This window comes from Chlamydotis macqueenii, chromosome 22 (genome assembly GCF_036417535.1).
Source record: "Chlamydotis macqueenii isolate bChlMac1 chromosome 22, bChlMac1.mat, whole genome shotgun sequence".
Lineage (NCBI taxonomy): Eukaryota > Metazoa > Chordata > Aves > Otidiformes > Otididae > Chlamydotis > Chlamydotis macqueenii.
The window spans coordinates 2,873,728-2,896,022 of NC_141577.1; the positions used below are offsets into that span (position 1 = coordinate 2,873,728).

The window sequence follows — 22,295 nt, forward strand, 5'->3', positions numbered from 1 at the left end:
GGCTGTGTCACCGTGGGCCCTATGCTGGCTTTTGTATACTTAGTTGTTGCAGGGCTTGCTAATCTGTTTTTAAAAATGTGTGCTGCACAACATTTGCTTGAGGGTTACATGGAATTTTAAAAAGCATTCATTTATATACTGCTTCACAACATTCTGACTTGTGGTTTTTTGCACTTAATATTTTGCTCTTTTCAGTTTCTGCCACTGCCTTCTACAAAGCACAACCTGTAATTCAGTTTATGTGTGAAGTTCTTGACATTCATAATATTGATGAACAACCAAGACCTCTGACTGATTCTCATCGGGTAAAATTCACCAAAGAGATAAAGGGTGAGTAGGAACGTATCTGTTCTGTCCCAGGTAACACAAGCTAGTTCTAAGGGACTGGTTTTTACTGGAAACCTCCTGGTTAGCATGCATCAGAGGGGCCTTAGGACTGCCAGGAGAATGGCAGTATGCCCTCTTTGTAGTGCCAGTCCTGAATGAAACAATGCAGCTGTACAGAAATGAAAGATTAAAAGTGGGACGTGTTCCCAGTGGCTTACAGGGAAATAGGAAGCCTGTGGTTTATTGTCTGGATAGAGGTGAGTGGCTGTTGCTGTGCTGGATGACTAACCTTGTGTAAGCAAGGGTCACTGAGGCCATAGTGGTGGTGTGCTGTAGGTCTCCCGCTGTTTAAATGCTGAGGATAAGTGAAAATTGATTTCAAAGCTAACATCATTGATTCTTTGAAAGTATGCTGTGGCAGTGACTTCTAATAACCGATTGCCTTACGGAAAAACAAGTACCACTTGCTAACTTGCAGCTGAAGGCCAAATTCCATTCTAAAGTATTTGCATAAGCTGCTCGTTTGAGTACTTTCCCTCCATGGAAGCTATTTTACTTTGTGTTTTCCCCTGTTCTTTCATTTCAATGTAATTTGCAGAGAAAGAAGCCTTAAAAGAGCTTGGCTCTTCAAAGCTCTGCTCTTAAACGCTTATGTGACCTCATGCAAGATTTGACTCCATTGAAATACTAGAAAGCAAAAAAAATACATCTGAACTGTAGTCACAAACTGATGTGTTCATAGAATAGTTATTAGTGAGGGGAAAAAAACCCCTTAAAGGCATTATTTTGTAGTAGTCCTGACATGCCTGACATCTACCCGTCTTACTTCATTTTGGGAGACGGATAACTGGAGAGTGAGAACCTGTCTCTGCTTGATCTTGGATGCCTCGGACGCTTTGTTACCTGAGTCCGAAAATATTGTAAGGTTACCTTTGCTGTCGATATTTGTTTTTACTGCTGTAGTATTTGGCAACTCCAGCCAAAATGCTGTGATCACATACAGTGAGACAAGCCCTGCATTAAAGAGTTGGCGGTCTGCGCAGCTCTGCGGGAGGGCAGTGCCTTCTGTAGCGTCGCAGCAGATTAATGGGAAAGCGGTGAATGGGTTCCAGATATCTCTGTGTTCACAACCTTTTCTGCTTGGCCACAGTGCTTCATGGTTTCTTTTTTGTATTTCCTCTTCATGCTATATCAGGGCAGTGGTAGTTTACTTTTGATTATGCCATCCTGTAAGGAATGCTGATGTTAATGTTGCAGTTAGTTCTGTCAGGAATCAATGAAGTACAGTTGATACTTCTTTGTCCCTAGTAAACTAAACTCGGTATCTGCTATCTGGTACTTAGGGACCTGGTTGGATGTGGAATATTCAGTCTGTGGTCTACAATCCACACGAGCCTCAAAAGGAAAAGTCATCCAGCTGCTTTCTCAAAAGCTTTTACTACTAGACTGGAGGTTGAATCCTTGGGGTAATAAGGCTCTGTTTTCAAATGCCTTTTCTTCCATGGGGCTAGGGAAAGACATAACAGCGTGTCTGTGCTATGTGGAGCTTGTGTGACAAGCTCAGGCCTTCCAGCAGAAGTTGAGTCTACTCTCTGTGTGCAGTACAGAGCCTCTGGTGCATAGGCTGGCTGCTTTTGGACGAGATCTTCAGCTCCTCAAAATCTAAAGTTAAACTTGGTCAGTGAAATTAAAGAAAATTACAGGCTGAATGTGGACACACTAGAGGGAAAAATGACCAATAAAGCAGAAGTCTGGTTTTTAGTTTCAGTTATATTGGAACTGCTGGTTTTAAGAGGGATACAGCATTGAGAATGAGAACAAAAGAACGTGGTGAAAACAGCCGCCTGGGCCTGAGATGAGTCACATGCCTGTTAAATGAAACTGCTACAAGAAATTCAGATTGCATTGAACATTAAGTATTATACATTATGGTTTGGTTTTGAAGATAATACCTGATTAGTCAGAAGCCAAATTACAATGAAAGCAAAATGTTTACAGAATAATAATTCCTTACGTTGTGCTGTTTGACACTGACCATCAAAGCTGTTGGATTAGAACATGGTTTGTTATAAGAAACCTTGTGTCTCCTGTGCGAATTTTGTGTAGTTGTGACGTCAGAGTTTTTGGTACTTTTGTGCAGGTCTAAAGGTAGAAGTGACTCACTGTGGAACGATGAGAAGGAAATACCGTGTTTGTAACGTAACAAGGCGTCCTGCAAGTCATCAAACGTAAGATGCTTTTTGTCAGAGCATAAAACGTGTGGTAGCTTAACACTGGAAGTGTAACGGGACCTAATATTTTATTAGCTTCATGGATGGTGATACTTGCCAACTAAAATTTCTGTACTTTTTATTAAAATGTATGTCTTTTCAGCTTTCCTTTACAGTTGGAGAATGGTCAGACTGTGGAGAGAACAGTAGCACAGTATTTCAGAGAGAAATACAACCTCCAGCTGAAATACCCTCATCTTCCTTGCCTACAAGTGGGACAAGAACAGAAACACACCTACCTGCCTTTAGAAGTAATGACCTTACTCTGATAAATCAGCTTGTTTGTTGGCAGAATGTGTAATTCTGCAAAATGCTAAGAAGTAGTGCACTTTGCAGTACGAGCATGTTTACGTATTTACATGTTTGTTATTCTTTCATTTCGCTAAAGTCTACCTACATTTTTAAAAGTACTTTAAAGTTGAGAACTATGAGGAAGAAGTAAGCAGTCGCTTATACGCATTGGGGGGGTGTTTTGTCGTAAGAGTATTGTGTATGTATGGTATGTTGGGATTGTTTAAGTGCTCCTGTTGTGTATTGATGCTTCTGATTTCCTTTCAGGTGTGTAACATTGTCGCTGGCCAGCGGTGTATCAAGAAGCTAACGGACAATCAGACATCGACTATGATAAAGGCCACCGCGCGGTCGGCTCCGGATAGGCAAGAGGAAATAAGCAGATTGGTTAGTTCTTTAATTTCAGTTCGCTCACTAAGTGACCCTGGGCTAGATTACACTACTGCAAAAACTTCTTGTATGACCAACCTACTCTTTTCATCCCTTCCTTCTAGCCCTTTAACTTAATAGAGTTTAACTTCTTTATAAAATAGGATTTATTTAAAATAGCATGAGCCCAGCAGTACGGGCTCTTCTGTTATCATCCTTACAGTTACGTCCAAGCAGGTGTTGGAACTCCTCGGGACTAATAGTCCAGTGTTTTGCTGTATTGGCCCCTCAGGGTTTTTAAACAAATTTGTGAAATGGACGTGAATTTTAGTGCCCAAACTCATGAAAGCAAGATTTCATTCTAGGTACTTTTCCTATCCTTGATTCCTGTTGATATTTGAACACCATACTTCTGTGGTTATTACAGGACGCTCATATTTGTAGCAGTGCTAAATACTTTTAAAATCATGATGTAGACTCTGAATGCTTGAGTCTTGAGAATTTCCCATTTTTTTCTGTTACTGGTTTGAAGATGGTAGTGTCACTCTAACATGACTTAATTTTAATAGGCACTGAAAACAAACTCTAGCAACTTGATTTGTCCAGAATCATACAAGGAATCTGTAACAGGGCAGAAGAATTATTCTAGGTCTCCTGAGCCTCAGTTTTGTACTTGAGATGTTTGACTGCTTTCCTTCCTACACGCTAAATGTTTTCATCTGAAAACTCAGATATCTTTTCTTGGTGCGGAATCCAGACATTCTAAACATCAGTGCGTTTTCTGGCCTTAAATATTATAAAACTTGAATATTTTTAGTTGAATGTTCTGTAAAGCAGCTTTTATTTAAAACTGTCTGATTTTTTTAGCTGACAAGTTATTTGTCAATATTTTCAAATTAAAATAAGACTGGTCTGGAAGATACAGAAGACGTGAATGTGCAGTAATAAAAGGAATTAATTTGTTTAATCTTGGCTGTGCTTGTCTCTAAAGGAGAATGCTTTTTGATCTAGCCTGTCAGTAAATAAATTGCTCTTGAATAAGCATACTGCAGATTAGGACTTGAGTAAATAGGGGAACCGGAAAATCTTAGCCATTGTATCTCATGGTGTTAATTGTTTTCACTGAGGATGGGTTGGTAGCGTTGAGCAGTTAAATCTGAGCCATTTTCAATGACAAGGGAATTGTTGTAGAACACTTCTGCAGCATTCCTGTTAGTCTTTTGCTTGTAATATGAATTACAATTAGATACTTCTGTAATATGGAAAAACTCTTCTTCTAGGTGAGAAGTGCAAATTATGATGCAGACCCATTTGTTCAAGAGTTCCAGTTCAAAGTCCGGGATGAGATGGCCCACGTGACGGGGCGCGTGCTCCCAGCGCCGATGTTGCAGTATGGAGGACGGGTGAGGTTTTCGCTTTTCCTTTTGTTTCTCTTTTGAAGAGCAATTTCCCATGCACATTGACTATTGTCGTCAGTTCAGCTGCATTGTGCAATACAGGAATCAGAGTTTGAATGCTAAACTTGGTTTTGTTATCCTGAAACTGAAAATAGCGTAGGCTTCTCTTTTCAGTGACTGGAATACCTGTTGCTTTTGTTTCCACAGAACCGAACAGTGGCAACCCCGAGCCATGGAGTATGGGACATGCGAGGAAAGCAGTTTCACACCGGCGTTGAGATCAAAATGTGGGCTATAGCTTGCTTTGCAACACAGAGACAGTGCAGAGAAGAGATACTGAAGTAAGGCATGTCGTGGTTCAGGGTTTGGACTGTTCTCTTAATGAAGCTGTCTTAGTGAAAACATGAACATAGGACTTGTAATGAGTGTTTACCTGGTTTTAATTACCTAAGATGTTGGGGAGAGAATCCAAGCTGTTTTGCTTCCTTGCTGGAAGCTACAGTCAAAACACTGTACGTGGGTACGCTGTGGGGTTTCGGGCATTGCTGCTTTGTATATCCTTCCTTCTAGCATCCTGAATGAAGTGCTAAAGGAGTCTAAACTTGTTTGTTGGGGTGGTTGGTTTTTTTTTTTTTATTCTGGCCTATGGTGTTTCAAAGATGTACGGCCTCCACATAATGAATGTTTTCAAAATGCTGCTTTACAATCTATTTAGAATTGTCTTTGTTTGAGTAACACAGTTGTTCTGTCCCGTTCTGCTTTGGGCACTGTGGGCTGTTGCTACTCCAAAAATTCAAAAAACTTCTCATCTGTAGGGGTTTTACAGACCAGCTGCGCAAGATCTCCAAAGATGCAGGGATGCCAATCCAAGGCCAGCCCTGTTTCTGTAAATACGCCCAGGGTGCAGACAGCGTGGAGCCCATGTTTCGGCACCTCAAGAACACCTATTCAGGGCTTCAGCTCATCATTGTCATCCTGCCAGGGAAAACGCCGGTGTACGGTAAGGGAATACCTCTGTCTTTACCTGTTGGGTCAGGTATCGTTCTGAGAAATCTCCTGCCCAGCATACGTTAGAAAATTCTTCAAGACCTTTCTAATATCTAAAGAATGGTCTTGAATTCATTTTAAGCAGATCTGAGCATGCAGTTAAGTTGGAAGTTATTTTGCAGAGTATGTACATTTAAATTATTGTGACTTAAGATCAAAATACAGCAATAATTTCAAATGGACTCAAGTTGTATCCTAATATTTGCAGCGGAGGTGAAGCGTGTGGGAGATACGCTCTTGGGAATGGCCACACAGTGTGTTCAAGTGAAGAATGTCATTAAAACATCTCCACAGACCCTGTCAAATCTGTGCCTGAAGATTAATGTTAAACTAGGAGGAATCAACAACATTCTTGTACCTCATCAACGGTGAGAATCTTTGTGGAGGCTGATCTGGGTTTTGTTTTAACAGACGTGATTTGACACTCAGCACCCAAAATTTAAATGCAGCCGAATTTTAAGCTGAAGTACTCTTTTGGTAATAGCATGTGATATTTGAGGTAGAATTAAATTTCTTGTAGCATGGACTCTGGGTGGTTGTTGGCCCGTGAGTTAAGTCTTAAGCCAAGGTTCTTTCCAAATGTTTGAGTATCAAAAATTTTAAGACAATCTGCATATCTAAAGATGTTGAAATACTAATATATTCAGAAGTTATCTGCAGGTTTAGGAGCACACAATGCATCACAGAGGAATGTAACTCTTGGTTAACCTATCAATGTGCTGTTAATGAGGGTAGAAGAATGCTGGAGGCATCTTCTCTCACTTCTACAGGCTGGATAATTCAGCTCACACTTGTTCTTTGTGTGGGTTTTCTCTGTGCTCTATTTGTATGTAAGTTCCAATTGCTTTGATGTCTTCAGTGAGAAGGTTTGAGAAGTCCAGCCCACATGTGCTCCCATCTTTTTCACATCGATCATTCTGGAGAAGCACAAGTCTTTTGGTCCCGAAGACTAGAAATTCAGATTGACTCTAACATTTACTAGAGCGTATCTGTTCTTTGAGTGGAAATATGCATAATGCAAGATAGCAAGCCAGAAAAACTTGGAGTGCAAGTCTTAAGAATTCTTTCTGGGGCTTCCTGAGAGCTTGGAATCAAAGTTTAAACGTGAAACAATGATGCATGGAAGATTTTGCAGGCAATAGGTGACCATCCTGCTGCTTAAATGCCGTAAGCCAGAATAATGTGTGTGCTACTGCACCCAGCTGTTTGTTTCGTGGTACCAAACTGGTGCTTCGCTGACCTCCAGGCACTAGTGTGATCAACCCACAGAATGATAGTTTCTGTAAGAAGCTATCTGTGCCATTCAGGTGTAGCTCTGTGGCTTTTCTCCACTAGAATCATGCCACAGTTACATGGCAGCATATTTTGGAAGGACTGCCATGGTGATTTCAAAGTTCACATCTTGTGCACAAAGACTTCATTGTTTAGGTTTGGCCACAGTACCTGATAAGAGACTTCTCTGTGCAGCTTAGCTGGAATAGAAACAAAACCCCATGTTGAGCAATAACCTTGCACCAACTGTTCGTCTAGAAGTGTGACTTAGCACTTTTTTCTTTTTGAAGACCTTCTGTGTTCCAGCAGCCAGTGATCTTTTTGGGAGCCGATGTCACTCACCCTCCTGCTGGAGATGGAAAGAAGCCTTCCATAGCTGCTGTGAGTTTTATTAAATTAGCATTGTGTTTCCATCTCGGGCAAATGTTAGAATAGTAATGCAATGCATGGACTATGTCTATGTCAGATGTTTTTCAGGACTCATCCCAGTTCTTTGTACACATCTCCAATGTTAATAAAAATCATGTCTTTAAAAGAGGAACACTGCTTGATACCTCAGACTGGTTTCTTAGCTTTTTAATTTTTAAGTCAAGGTTAAATGACAATCATGGTAATACATTTCTCTAAAATATTCTAAAGGAAGTAATATAGCTTTGTGACATTAGTTAATAACATTTTTATATTTTTAAAGGATAAGAAATGTAATTAAAGGCCTGATTTGGCAGGAATGTTTTTGATACTTCTTACTTTCTGTCTTGGTACAGTCCAGGAGATCAGGGTGGTGATGGGGTGCTTGGTCAGTCCTTTCCTATTTTGTCCCCTTATGTAGATTTGATCTTAGAGCCTTTACGCATGTGATCTTCCCCTGAAGGTTGTAGGTAGTATGGATGCTCATCCAAGCCGGTACTGTGCCACGGTGAGAGTTCAGCGACCCCGGCAGGAAATCATCCAGGATCTAGCCTCCATGGTGAGAGAGCTTCTCATCCAGTTCTACAAGTCAACACGGTTCAAGCCCACGCGTATCATCTTCTACAGGGACGGGGTCTCTGAAGGACAGTTTCGACAGGTTGGTTCCTTTCTGGGTTTCTTGAAGGACTGTGTTACTATATAACAGTTCCACTTGTCATATTTGAATGGCTGTACTGTTAGAGTTGCTTGCAGTTACACCAAGATACCACAAAACAACCAAGACTTCTAAGGAGAGAATTTCTTAAGCGTGTTGGGTAAGAAAAGTTGCAACTTCTTTCCTGTCTGGGAAGGAGAGGTTTTAGAACTTGGGAAACAATATATTTCTAAGTACTTCCTAGGATAACTAATTGTGTGGCAAAGTTGCACTTAGTGTTAACTACAAACCATTTATTAGATGACGTGTGTAGAGTACAATGGAAGGAAACTTAATTATTTTTCTTCTGCTTGTAGGTTTTGTATTATGAACTGCTAGCCATCAGAGAAGCCTGCATCAGTTTGGAGAAAGATTACCAGCCTGGAATAACCTATATTGTGGTGCAGAAGCGACATCATACACGATTGTTCTGTGCTGACAGAACAGAAAGGGTAACCACTGCCCTCTCTCATAGTAGCCGTGTGTGAAAAACTTGATGTCAAACACTCGGCCTGTTGGAGAAAATAACTAGCATGGGCTTCTCTGTCAGTCTGATTGTCTCTTCATTCAGGGAAGATGTTGAATTGATAAGCACAAAATGTGCCCCACATTGAAAAATCACTGACCTTAAGTGTGTTAAAAAAAAAAAAATCCCCTCAGGCTTTGTTGTGTTGCACATTGATAGCAGTCTGTGTCAGTGAACTGTAGGTAATACTCGTGTGACTAGGAGCGAATCTACAGCAATTGTAATAAAGGGAAGACAAAATGATGGAACCCTTAACTTTTCTGTTCTGAGTGAGTCCATCCAAACCCAGGCTGACAATTCTAAACACAAATGTGTGTGCAACTCTTCTGTCTTTCTGAGATGGAAAGTTCTAAAGTGCTGTAGGTGCAGCGTTCTGTGCTGAGATGGTACAGAGCTGTACAGCGTTCTCAACAAACATCCTCAGCTGCTGTAGCGACACATTCCAAACAGTACTGAGGCAGGTCCTTCGCTGAAACCTTGCATGTGTTGAATAGGAATTGTGGTTTTAATTGCATTTGAGATGCATAAACAGTTGTTAGCTGCACTTTTTAACAAAACCTCTCCTCTAGGTTGGACGAAGTGGCAATATTCCAGCTGGAACAACTGTAGATACAGACATTACACATCCGTATGAGTTTGATTTTTACCTCTGTAGCCATGCTGGAATACAGGTATGATGGTTTGTTCTGGAGTAAAGTAAGTGCAAGTCAGTCGTTTAATAGAGAACGTCTAAGAGTTCCTAGGAACTGTATTCAGCACTCAGTACTTGTTTGTGGTCTGTAAGGAAGTGTTCAAGCACTGATGGTGAAAGCCTGTATCTGGGGGGAGCCCTGACGTGAGTGATGTGATCTGATTCAGCATAATGCCAAAGAACAGTGCAACTCCTGAACCTGTAGGAAAGACGACATTGTGTGGAAATCAGGCAGTGTGTGTTTTTGTATAGAACTCTAGGTAACTTCTGAAATATTGGAGCTGTTTCTAGTGTTCATCCTTTAAGTTAAGGTGCTAAGGAATTGGAAAGAGTTAAAGGCAGCAGTTCTTTCTCTGGAAAATGTGTCTCAGTGAGAAACAGTTTTACTCAAAGGTAGTTAAAAGGTGGTGTAATCGTGGTTTAATCAGGTTGCGAGCAGGTTTTGATCATTGAGGGTTATCTGGAAGGCATGTGGGTTTTTTTCTAAGCAAGAATAATTAGAGTAACATAAGCATGTAAGTGTTAGACTACTTATTCATCTTTAAATACATTTTGGGCTGACATAAGAATGAATTTTCTTCGGCTCCTGTTACCTAGGATTTCAGGCTAGGTAGTTTGGCCCTTTCTGAACTTAAAAATCTGACTTGATTGTATGGAAAAAACAAATGATTGAATTGATGTTCCCTTCTTCTTAGGGTACCAGCCGTCCCTCACACTATCACGTTTTGTGGGATGATAACTGTTTTACTGCAGATGAACTTCAGCTGCTGACTTACCAGCTCTGCCACACGTATGTGCGCTGTACACGGTCGGTTTCTATACCTGCACCAGCGTATTATGCTCACCTGGTAGCATTCAGAGCACGATACCATCTTGTGGACAAAGAACACGACAGGTAAGTGACAACGTGTGCTTAACTGTTTGTCCCGTTGGTCTTTGCTCCACTGGCAGGCATGAAGCCATCTGACTATAGATAATTACTGCTTGTTTTGCAGTTAATTTTTGTTACCTCTGGGACTAATCTTAAGATCATCATTCCTGACAGCAGCTGCTCAGTATTGGACAAGAGTGAGTTGTGGATTCTACAGAATAACACTCAAATTAAAAGAATTAAGTTTAGTTTGATAGAGTATTCTGTCATTACTTTGAGGTGGTCTGAGGGAATTAAGCCATGCATTTAGTTTTTTGCTTTAGAGTTACAGGAGTCCTGCATGAAGCAAATGTTAAGTGCCTTCCACTAATCTAAGTCTGCTTTGTACATCTGAACTATTTTATAACCTTCAAGCCATCAATATATTTGTAACAGGCTTATTTTTTAGGTGAACTGAGCAGCAGTAAAGGGATTTGTCAAAAGCCTTGGGGTTGCTGGCTGAATACAGAGGTAGATTTTTCTCAGTATCCAGCTCTGTTACTGTTGTGATGTTGCTCTCCTAAACATTGAAGAGATGTGAAGGTGGCTTTTTTGATCTAAATTAGTACGATTCACAGCCCTGCCTGTCTTTTCCTCTTCTTGCAGTGCTGAAGGAAGCCATGTTTCAGGACAAAGCAATGGGAGAGATCCACAGGCCCTCGCGAAGGCTGTACAAATTCACCAAGACACCTTACGCACGATGTACTTCGCTTAAGTCAATAAAATGGGAGCATACTCACGGAAAGGAAGAACTGAAAAAAAATTAAGCCACATACAATGTATGTTTCCAGTGGGGTTGGTTTATGGGGTGTGCCTCTGATCATGCTGAATTTGACACTGTGCAGGGGCGAGAGGCTAACCCTTAAATTGACACAAGGAAGATTGTTTACTTCATCGAGGAACACAGCACTATTATGCAATATGAAACCAGCCAACTGCTTTTTTGGGGCGGTCTCCTGTAGGAAGCACCGCCATCATTATTATTTTTTTTATTTCTCGTAGTTTAACCCTCTTATGCCTTTACCTCAAGTTGCTCGGCAGCACAACTATCTTTGCAAAAAAAAAAATAATAATAATAAAATAAAAAAAGTTGATGGTGTAATTCAAAAAAGAAAAAGCAAACCACCTTTATAGGAACAATCACAATGATTGTTTTGGGAGAGAAGTGTGCAAAAAAAAAAAGTTTTTTACCCCACTGCATTGAGGAATCTTTCTCTCAGTATTGCCATCAGCCATTCAAATGTGAACATATCCATGTACATTTGAATGTACAGTACTAGCTAGAAAAAATTGGAGGGGGGAAGATGTTTTGCACACTAATCCAGTAATTTGAACATAATTTAGCCAACTGCTGCCTTTGTGTCTTTCTTCCCAGCTTTGGAGTTCTCAGCTCCAATAGTTCCCTTTGAAAAGCAGAGAAGCTAGTGGTGTTACGTGCAGGCAGTAGTGATCCAAACTCGTCTTGCTCCCTGGTGAATTTACTAAAGCTGCTGTTTTACCTAGTCCAAAAGTTTCAATTATTTTCTATCTGGCAAGTCAAATATGTTGAAACTTTGCACGAGATCACGATGTCCCGGCTTTTATGGGATTACATGTAGTAAACACCAGAACTGAACCTTCAGAGCTAAAGTCTTTCTGGACAAAAGAAAAATGCTAGTTTACTTGCTGCCTCTCACACCTTAATGTGATTTCATATGTATGTGTTTTTGAAGTTTAGCTTCCTTTTGTTTCTTTTATATTTATTAGAGTAATAATAATGCTTTAATTTAATTATTACAGAACATATGGTCAACATCAACTTTTATTTTTTAGAAATGTAACCATGTTTATTTTTAAAAAACTGACAACTTGTTTTGCTATCTTTTAGTGCAATAAGCGTTCTAAAGGCAAACTGTGTCCATTGAGCTGTACTAAAGCAGTGTTTGTACCACTAACTGTGGAAGAATGGACACCTCCATGATTTTAAAAGGACAAAGTAAAAGCCTTAATTTTGAAAGGAAAGTTTTATAGTCAGAAGGAATCTTGAATTTTCCTTTTTTAAATCAAAAAAATAGCAAAAATGCTTCTAGAATTCTGCAAGCTTTACTTGTTGCTGCAGTATTTTGATTTAACAAAGGAATTGGCCGTATTTTTGGCTTTGAAATGCGGAGGATATTTGAATTAAATGGGAAGGGTTTTTTATTAAGATCTAAGTTTTTACATGCTTAGTTAAATCTATTTGACATCAGTAAAATGTCTGGAATTAATAAAAGTTTTTAGGCTTTTTTCCTCTTTGATAATGACTTTCCTTTTAAAATTAAGTTACTGGTAACTTCATTTCACTTTGCAAATAAAGAGGGCTGGGATAGTTCTAACATGTTAAATCACTGAAATGTGAAACGGATTAATGGGACTCTTTCATTCCACTTTAAAGGTAAAACAATATTTAAGATGTCAGAGACGAGCGTTTATTCAGTGAAGGGACTGGGGAGTTTTGCACTTTGTAAACTCGTGAACTGCATTTTTGACTGTTTTTATTTGCACTGGTTCATAGTATATATACTGCAGATCGTTTGTATGGGCATTGCTGTTATCCCAGCCCTTCTGAACTCCACCTGCTCTCACATGAAAACCAGTGGGTTTGTATGCGTAGCTTATCTCCTGCCATTCTCATGAAATCTGCTGTTAGCCAACATACTGTATTTTGAGCCTAAAATCTGAGCCCGTTTTGCTTCAACAGGCATGAATCTCCCCTGGTTTTTTTCTGCCAGAAAACAAAGTACTGTATTTTATGCATCTGTATATTGTACTGAAATGTACGTAGTGCTGTTCACAACACTGTCTCAAAGAGCTTTACTAAACAGTTAGTGTATATACGTATTTATCTCCCGATGTCGAGGAAGATAATGTAAAAAGACTAACTTTGCAAAGTTAAAATTGCACTGGAAATAGCGGTGACGGCGGGCGGTTGGCTGGTGGCTCGGGTGCCCTCGCGGAGGAGGTGGCAGGGTGATCAGGGGACACTCGGCGGGCCCTGGGGTCCGCGAGTCGCCGGGCTCCTGCGAGCCGCGCGCCGTGCTCAGCCGCACCCGAGAGCCAGGACTGGCCCCGCCGCGCTCTGTGGCTTCTTAATGCACTTACCTTTCAGCGCCTTCAGACAAACCTGCTGCAGGGAGGTCGGTGTAACTACGCAACGTGACGGGTTCTGAGTAAGATGGGTTCTGAATAAGTCTCTCAAATGGTTTTTCTTGGGCTGTGACCTGACCGTTTTCTCTCAGAAGCACTCTAGCTAGGAGTTCTGTTTATTAATGGTTCAGTTTAGGCTTTTTACAGAAAATTCTTTTAAAATGGAGAATTTTTTTTTTAAAAAACAGTCTCTTTTACAAAGACTCTTTGTGGATTTCTGGTGGTTAGATGGAAATTCCTTTTTAAAAAGTCTTTTAACGCTCCTTTCAAACACACTGTATGCTTCTTATCCTGCCCGCGCTCAGTGGCTGTGATTTGAGAAGCTTTTTTGCTTGCTACTTTCACCAAAAAAATAAATTAAAGACATTGGGAAAGTGACTTAAATTACTTGCTGAGCTAGCATTTTACCTGGTTTTCATGTGAAGAGTATTTGGAAGTTTTAATCTCTATTCTTGGTTTTGCAAATATCTACGTAAAGTGCCGATACTTATTTGTATTACGATATCAAGTTACTGGCGTTGTGAGGGCCACACATTTATGATGCTGTAGCTGCTATATTTATTTAAACGGAGATGGACAATTACTGCACTAAGGAATGAGGAGATAAGCAAGGAATCAAGGTTAGTTAGATATCTTGGTTTTGTGTTTTTTTTTTTTTCAAAAGGCAATTAATGGTGTGAAATATCAAGCGTAACAAAGGGTGCTGTCATTTTAACCGAGATTAAATAGCCAGATATTCTTCCTTTGTTTAAAAACATATATATTTTGATGTTTGCAGTTTGGGGGTGGGGGGTTGGGATAAATGGTACCTCATCTGTGGTGGCAGTTTCCAGTATATTTTCAGAGTATATGGATTTCTTTTATTTTTGTACCTGCTCTCCTTTAAAAAGAAAAAAAAAAAAATCTCCAATTTTATGTGCTGTTTGGGGAAATCTTGAGTGGTATACCAGATCCCCCTCTCTTGCTGGGAGCTGTCTATATATAGTCCAAAGAGAGATGCGGGCAAAGGCTGACAGTTTACTTACTTTGCAGACGTCCTGGCCTCGTTTATATGCCTGTCTAGAGAAACGGTTCCTGTCTCCTACGACACTGCACCGAGACCTCACTTGTGCTTAACAAGTGCCACTAATTGCTTCCGTGGTGGGAGCACGCACAAGGGCCCCAGCGCCGGGCTGGGGAAGGAGCACCGGCCGCGCAGACCTGCAGCGCCGGTGCCGTGCCGGCGGTGGATCCGCTCCCCGGGGCTGGCGGCGGCGCCGCTCCTAACCCAGCGGAAAGCCTTGCCGAAACCTGCGATCTAGCGACTGGTAGATCCAGATTTGGAGAGAAGTAGAGTGTTTTGTAGTTGAGGCGTTAAACTTGCAACATCTGCTAACAGAATGAGTCCACTGTAAGTAGCTTTTTTTTCTTTGTAGGGCACTTCCGCTGTGGCCATTTTACTCAGGATCGCTGTATTACTGTTAAATGTGTAATCTGGTTAAACGCATCCAAAAGTTATTTTTATAGGGTTCCTTCTGGCATCCTTTTGGAAGTTCAGCCACAGAAATGTTTTTCAGGAGTAAAATGGGTTTCTGGAAGTTGTCAGTCAAATTATTTCCAGATGCTATTGGTCCTAAACTATTTTCACTTCTCATTTTTGTCCTATAAAGTGCTCAACATGAGATACCAGATAGTCATCTTCTGTACAAATTCCAGCTACAAATAGTGGTTTTCTACTAGTCTTGAAGTCCACTCTGGTGAAATTTAAGCTCAGCCTACTCTTAAAAAAGCTTGAGGCCTCTTTTTAAGCTTTCTTCATATCTTACCCTCTTTTGATATTTTCCTCGTTTTGGGAACTGAGGGTTTAGAACCTTACTCGAAGCACTTTTATAACCAAGGAATCAAAAGTTCGAACTACGTGTTGTTGAAACTGTAAATTCAGTTTTTAGAGATCGTTATTTCTAAACGGCCATCTTAGTCTGGTCACGCCAGGCAGGTACTCTGTCCCTTTCAATGCGGTGCAGTTTCGTGGCTGCTACTGGCAGATTGATTTGATCCAGTGAAAAAATCTGTAGGGATGTCAAAGGGAAAGATTCCTGTCTTTCTTTTCTGCCCAAAGATGGTACTTTAGATTGATACTTGGTGTTAGGAGGTCATTTTTGTTTCGACACATGTTTAAATAAAACTCCACTTAGCCAATTCACTCCTTGTTTTGTGTAAACCTGAAAAGATAGTGGTTAGAGCTCGAGCTCATTGATGCTTTCTGCTAGTAGAAGATTTTGTACTTTCAGTAGTTGAGGTGTGAATGAGATGGGTTCAGGATCCTACATTTTGCCTCCCTAGCAGAGTCTCAAGAATCCTGATGTCTATGACACTAAAGCAAAACCAAATTGTTGTCCCTGAGTAGGCGAAGGTGCGTATGGAGGGGAAGGAATTGCAAGGGAGTGGCTTGCGAGGGAAAATACAGAAGCATCAGTTTTACAGAAACAAGAGTGTTGATGGAGAGACTCCATCCACTTTCCATCCCACGCGCCCTGGCCTTTTCGAATCTTGTCTGAGGTACCCCCTCACCTAACACGGGTCGTTAACATAGGGTCCTTTTAAAACAAATCAGTTCCACTGTTTAAAACTTGGAGTGATTTTTATTTTTTTTTAAGCAAGACAGTCCTCAGAAAGTGCCTTTTTAGAAGATGGTGCTGTAGATTTTTATTTTCCAGTTGTACGTGGCTGAAAATTTAAGATAAATTATTGAAAATGCCAAGTGTTTGATGGTATCTTTCAGGTACTTTCAAGCATCAGCTTCTCTGAGTCAGGACTAAGAATAACCAGGAAGGCGTTGTCGTTTGGAGGGAGAGGCATTGAGGAGCGATCACCAAATTCAGCTGGTAGGCTAGAATCAGTTTTGATGGAGTCAATGCAATTTACCTCTTCACATTGAGGGCGGTGTGTGGGTACGGGTAGGAGAAGCAGCGGCACGGGACTCTTCGGGCGATGTAATTAGCGCGGAAAGGCAATCCGTAGTGCTGAAGGGTGTCTCATGGGTGTAGCAAGGTCCCAAAGCTGAAGCAGACCAACTGAACGCTGTCTGAAGACTTAGAGATGGTCAGTCCCGCTGCGAGCAGACCTCACGCGGCTGGCGTGTGTGAAGGAGCGATGTGCGTGTGTCGGTGGGACGGGGGATTCCTCGCTGGGGTTCTGGTGCTCTGGATGGGAGCAGCGTGGTGGGGTGGTGACGCTGCCCGGCGCCGGCGGTTGAAGAGGGTGTGGGTCCATAGTGAGTTTGGTGAGCATTCCTCCGGTCAGGAAAAGCTGTAGACTAGACTATTAAACACTGCACCTCAGTAACCTTGTAATGCTGCATAAAGTAATAATAATAGCAAAGTTCTGCTTTGATTACACTGTAATGTGCTTGCACATGCCTGCAAAAAATACACACTTAACTTTCATTTTTGTAATGGTCTTAAGAGCAGTTATCGGACTTTTCTTTTATGATGAACCTTGTCCTTTATTGTGGTGTTTCTGTGTATTTATTGGTAATCTGAGTGCAGCTCATAGGTCTGTGTGGCTGGTCTGTATGTTGCTTTTAACACTTATTTTTAGGTGGGAGAGGTTTCTGAATGTTTTGTTTTTCTTCTCCCGAGTCAGCTTAACTAGTCATGTTTGAGAGGAGACTGAATAAAACAGCTTGATGGACAGACTGCTTTAATTGATAGCTTGTTTCTTTAAGTTTAAAACTGAAATGACTTTGTGTTGATTTTATTAATGTTCATACAGTATTGGGCATTTAAGACTTACAATAAATTGATGTCAGTCAGGATATTTTTGACATTCAGGAGCTTAAGCGCAAAACTCCCACTTCAATTGCGAGCGATACCGTTGCAGGAATACGTTCGTGTCCAGCCTTTTCGAGGAGTAAGCAGAGCTTTTGGACATGTGTGTGTTTGGACACAATCAACGAAATGTTTAGGGTGCGCAGTGACCCCTCTTTGGAGCTGCCCGCGCCTCCTTGTTGAGAGGGGTGCTGCCAGATTAATTTGCCGTAGAGCACTCCCGCTTACGCTGCCCCCAGAGACTGACTCGGGTCTCTTTCTGCTGCGTAGATTTCTTCTGATTCAAGTGAGAGAAATGAACCCATGTTTCTTGTAGTTTGGTACCGACTTTCTTGTCTCACTACAGCGCCCAGTGTTGGTATTTCAGCTTGCAGTGACGTTAAATTATTTTCTGTTCCCGATTTCTCAATGTTATTAGGCTAGGATTTAGAAAGTGTTTTTTTCAGTCTAAATTCTGAGCCAAAACTGTACCTTCTGTCCCTTTTAGTAGTAGGTGTTTTTATCTTTAGACTAAAAAGGGCCAAAAATCTTGCACCATGAGCTTGTTTGCAGCAATACTCTCCATCTCTCCCCTTGCCTATCAGCCAGTTTTTCTCTCTACATTTAGCTGATACTGAAGCTGTTGGGATTTACAAGGAAGCTGCCGCCTCCTCTTTCTGGCAAAAGGAATAAAATGGGCTTGCATCTGACACTGTTGGCTTCTGTCAGGCGCGGATCTCTTCCGAGAGGTCTTGCCTTGGTGATGCTGAACTGCAGCACGCACGGGTTTCATTACAGCAGAGATGTTCTCTGTGCTTCTGTTGCGTTCGTTGGAGGCTGCGTGATGTTTTAAAGTATCTAATTTAAATACAAGCTAATCAACTGCTGAAGATGTAGACGCTCTATGAAAATACTTCAATTAACAAAAACCCAACCAAACCAAAAAAACCAACAACCTAGAGCACAGGGATAGTTTTAATTCATCCTCCTTCCTGGCAAAGTTTGAGACTGAAGATTTGCTGTAATTGATGCTACTCGTAGTACACCCTGCTGGGATTAATCCGAAAACTGAACTGACTCAGCTACCTGTTTGGTGAAGGGGAGACGTGGTAGTGGTGACTGTGCTGTTAAACCAGGAGTAGAAAGCTCTAAAAAATGCAAGGAGGAAACTTGTCTGCATATTGCAAAAGCTGGATATACTGAAAAAAAAGTCTTATGCTGCTAGAGCCTTGTGAACCTCTGTCTTTGCATCCAGTTTACCCAAAAAGACCCTACGTGGCTACTTCAGAAACTAATACATGAGGGGAAAAGTGTTTTCCTGGTTTTTTTGGGGTTGTTTTTTTTTGAGTGCCTGTTCACCTCGTAAAGGTGGGTGCTGAGAAGCAGGTGGCAGTGCCTGTGACAGCTGAACAGTTAATCCAGCCCTCTGTGCTTTGTGTCTAAGCCTTGATGCTACCTTAGGTGGTTCAAAGCAGGTACCAGTTCCAGTAGACCGGTGAAACAATGGAGCCAAGGGGTTTTGTGAGCAATATCTGACCCCTCCGTAAAACACAGACGCTCTGATAGATTTCTGGTTGCAATTTTCACGCAGTTCATGCAGAAGCGCGCCTGGCTACCGAGAACAACGGCAGTGAGCGGTTGTAGTTCATTTTGCCGGAGCGCTACGGTTGCTCTGCTCTTCCTCAGCTCCCGCCTACCTCCCTGCTCCTGTCGCGGGGTCGCTCCCTGCGCTGCCTCTGTAGAATGAGCCGTGTTGAGATGCCGTGGCTGCGTGGAAGTGAGCCAGCTCTGGATGCGAGGGGGAGTGGTGGTGCGACCGTGATGGCCGAAACTGCCTGTAGGACTGGGTGGGAGTTGGGTGGGCGGCAGGTAAGCTGTGGGAACATCAACCGGTAGCTTAGGTGTCCTGAACGGTTTGTGTCGGACTTGAACTCGTTGAGAGCAAGCATGTGCCTTTTTCTGATCAAGAACAGAAGCTGGGAAAACTTTGCTTTTGCGTTGGTAGTACGGTTAGTGTTTTTCTTAAACTGTTTTAAAAGCTTTTAAAGCCCTTGGTCAGAATGTAGTTGGTTTTGCGTTGAATTACTTAATCAAAGTGAGCCCTGAATTATTTGTGAATTAGAACTACCCAGAGAGGAGAAGCTTTTAAAATAAGTAGTTTCTGGAGAGTAATGTCGTCAAATAAACATACTTCCTGGTAGACTTGCAGTTTTAAAAACAAAATTTAACCTTGATCTGTTTATCTAAAGAGAATCATTAATTCTGCCTTGATTTGAATGTTGCCTGTCCAGTAATGTCATCACTCTTCACTGTGCTCCTGCAGCTTTCCATGCACTCCCTTGCTGCTTCCCCCCTGCTCCCGGTGGGTGGCTGGAAGGACATGAGGAATGTTGTCCAGGGAATGTCGGGGAGCAGTGCCGAGGTCTGATTAAGTGGGAACGTGGAGGTGAGGGTTAAATACCACAGATAATTCTTCAAGAACCCGTTTGCCAGCAGCTGAGGGGAGTGATGTCTGCGTAGAAAATCGTGCGGTCTCCTGAGTGTGGCACGAGTGCACAGAGGTACGAGGGGAGGAAAGATGCCCCCTCATCTGGTACCGAGGTACTAGCAGAGGGAAGGCTCTTGTAGACTGCGTGCTGCGCAAAAGTAGGCGCCTGTGTCTTTAGACGCTAGTTTGGGCTTAAAGCTGCTAAAAAAGTGAGTTTTCAGACCAAAATGGAAGAGCTTTTCAAATAGACTCTATTTTTTTCAGTTTTGAGATACTGGTGAGTTATCCAGCCAGGAGCTCTGCTATCAACGCTGGCTCCAAAATGGGTTCCCTCTCTGACTTTGGGTAAACAATTCTGCCTCATTCTTCACCCAATCTAGAAAATGTTTGTGATGATTCACATTGCCTTATGAGAGCAAAGTATTAGGCGTTTGGAGGATGAACCGTGTTGTGGAAGTGCTAAATTCTTGATACAAACCTGCGCACCTTCTTGCAAGTTTGCGCCTTCAGTTAATCCAGTTCTGTTTGGCGTCCGTCTCTGACGGGAGCCCGTGCTCTGTACGTACATCTCCGCAGCTCTGCCCGTTGGGATGGGTCCCACGATGCTTACCTGTTGCTTTCTTTTAAGGAAATCCATTTGTTGCAAAACAGACTGTCAGAGGGCAAGTTTATTTAAACGAAAGTGTTGGTTTTGTTTTTTTTTTTTTTTCGTTGCTGAGAATAATACAGGTCTTTCAAACTCATTTGGCAGTTGGAAAGTGAATACCTACTGTAATACTGTCTAGCAACGCAGAAAAACAGGACTGTATGTTGAGTTTCAGGCTGTGCTAGCCCATAAATCATAGGTCCACAACCCATTTAAGTACAGGTGTGCAAAAATTAGCTATTGAAATAGTTACTAATCAACTTGCATTATGCTTACACGTGCAAATCTCTTAAATATATTCAAAACCGGTTTCTTTGATAGAAAAATCCGTGTCTCGCCAGTTAGCGTTCACTCAGACATATTAGCAAAGTAATTCCCGCTGGAGCAGTACTGAGTTCAGAGAACCTTTTGAAGCTTCGGAACCTGATGGCGTGCCAGCAAAGTGGAAACTTGAGTAGTACTCTTCAGCGGGCAAGGAAAACTGAATGCCGAAAAAACTCGGTGAGAGGAGAACTGCTGGAGATGAGGTTTTGGCTTCTGGCAACTTTGCAGTGAAAAATGGCTTCTTCTGGGTACTCGGCTTTGTACATCACTTCCCTCCTGTGGCTGTAGTGTTTAGTTTTCTTTGGACTTGATTTCTATTCTTCAGCAAAATGTTCTGATTTCTGCAGTTTTCAGTGTTGAATTTAGCCTTGGGACAATGTTGTTTTCCTGTAGATAAACCTGCTTCTGGAAAGTTGCATTTTGTCTGTTTTGCAGGCAGTTTCGCGAAGGTAGAGCCTCAGCACAGCAATAGAGTTGGCAGGAGGAGGTTTTTGCTCTGAAACGTTGATTTTTTTTTTTGTAGGCTCATTGCCCAGCCCCTTCTGCCGTGACCAGCGACACCGGTGTACAGCTCTGCGTTGCGCCAGTTCGGTGACGCGCTTTGGGCTCACGGGGTACAGATCCTCCTGTCTGCTTTATTCTTGTTTCTTCCCTTGGCGTAAGCAGTTACGCTTCCCCGGGTAGCCTGTTGGTGGATAAAAAGTGGTGTTGCTTGACATGGGGAAAAACCGAGGCCGTTTGCGTGGCCCGGAGGCATCTGATCATAGATAAGAACGTTGTCTATCAGCAGGTGGTACTTCAAAGCTTTCAGGGGAATTGGCAGCGTTCGGGATGAGCCAATATGGGTGTTAAAGCCTCCAGGAGAAGGCGGCTCGGGTGGCGCAGTGTGTGCCATAAACCTTGCTGGTGATCGGCAGTATTTGTTTGGGGAACCGCTGGAAGCAATGTTGTGCATATAAATTTTGCATATTTCATACCGTATGTTTAAATTGGGAAAAAAACCCAAACTTGTGCTGTTTGGGATTCCTTTTCAGAATAAAATTCTAATAAACCAGTCCGGTGGATTGAGATCCCCTTCCACGTGCGTCTTGCTTTTTCTCATATGCTGGTAACTGCTCCGCTCGTTCCGGCGTTACCGCTGCTCAGGCAGGAACCGGGATGCGTTCCCACCGTGAAGGTACGGGGGGGGTTCTGAAGCAAAAGGGAATTGTTTCAAGAATAAAGCAAGAGCTGTGACTTGAGACATTGCACAAATGGATTGTAGACGGATGGCAAACAAACTGGGAAAAGCCTTTATTTTTACTTACCCATCTTGACCATGTGTGCCTATTTGTATTGCGGATGTGGGGTGCAACCATGTGGGGCGGGAGGGAGGCCATGCCTGGGTGTGCTGCGAGATGTACTTGCTAAGCAGAAGCGGTGTCCTCTGCCCGTCCTCCCTTTCCACACCAATTGTTCTTGCCAAAATTTTCTACCTGTTGCAAGAGTTGCTTTCTTTCCAGCACAATAAAATGTCAACTTTTCACTGTTCCTTCCCTCTCGTAGGCATCTGTAACCTCTGTACGACTGTGTAGTACACACAGCAGTCATCAGATCTCTGCTGGCTTTAGATACCATCAAGTTGGGTGTATTGTAACGAAACGTATTCATTTGAAAAATAAATTTTTTTTGAAACGCATATG

General features: G+C 42.0%; 1 protein-coding gene across 1 annotated transcript in view; it reads left to right on the forward strand.

Annotated features, from left to right (window-relative positions):
- The window catches only part of LOC104485254 (argonaute RISC catalytic component 3), a 38,760-nt gene extending 16,469 nt beyond the window's left edge, over positions 1-22,291 (forward strand). Inside the window, exons 6-19 of the mRNA XM_086765295.1 lie at positions 196-330; positions 2,468-2,555; positions 2,701-2,848; positions 3,156-3,275; positions 4,538-4,660; positions 4,862-4,995; positions 5,470-5,654; positions 5,910-6,069; positions 7,264-7,354; positions 7,845-8,039; positions 8,393-8,527; positions 9,171-9,272; positions 9,988-10,187; positions 10,809-22,291. Of these exons, the coding sequence (XP_086621421.1) occupies positions 196-330; positions 2,468-2,555; positions 2,701-2,848; positions 3,156-3,275; positions 4,538-4,660; positions 4,862-4,995; positions 5,470-5,654; positions 5,910-6,069; positions 7,264-7,354; positions 7,845-8,039; positions 8,393-8,527; positions 9,171-9,272; positions 9,988-10,187; positions 10,809-10,917 (1,925 nt within the window). The 3' untranslated portion in view covers positions 10,918-22,291. The remainder of the gene's footprint in view (positions 1-195; positions 331-2,467; positions 2,556-2,700; positions 2,849-3,155; positions 3,276-4,537; positions 4,661-4,861; positions 4,996-5,469; positions 5,655-5,909; positions 6,070-7,263; positions 7,355-7,844; positions 8,040-8,392; positions 8,528-9,170; positions 9,273-9,987; positions 10,188-10,808) is intronic.
- Positions 22,292-22,295: the final 4 nt, after the last annotated feature.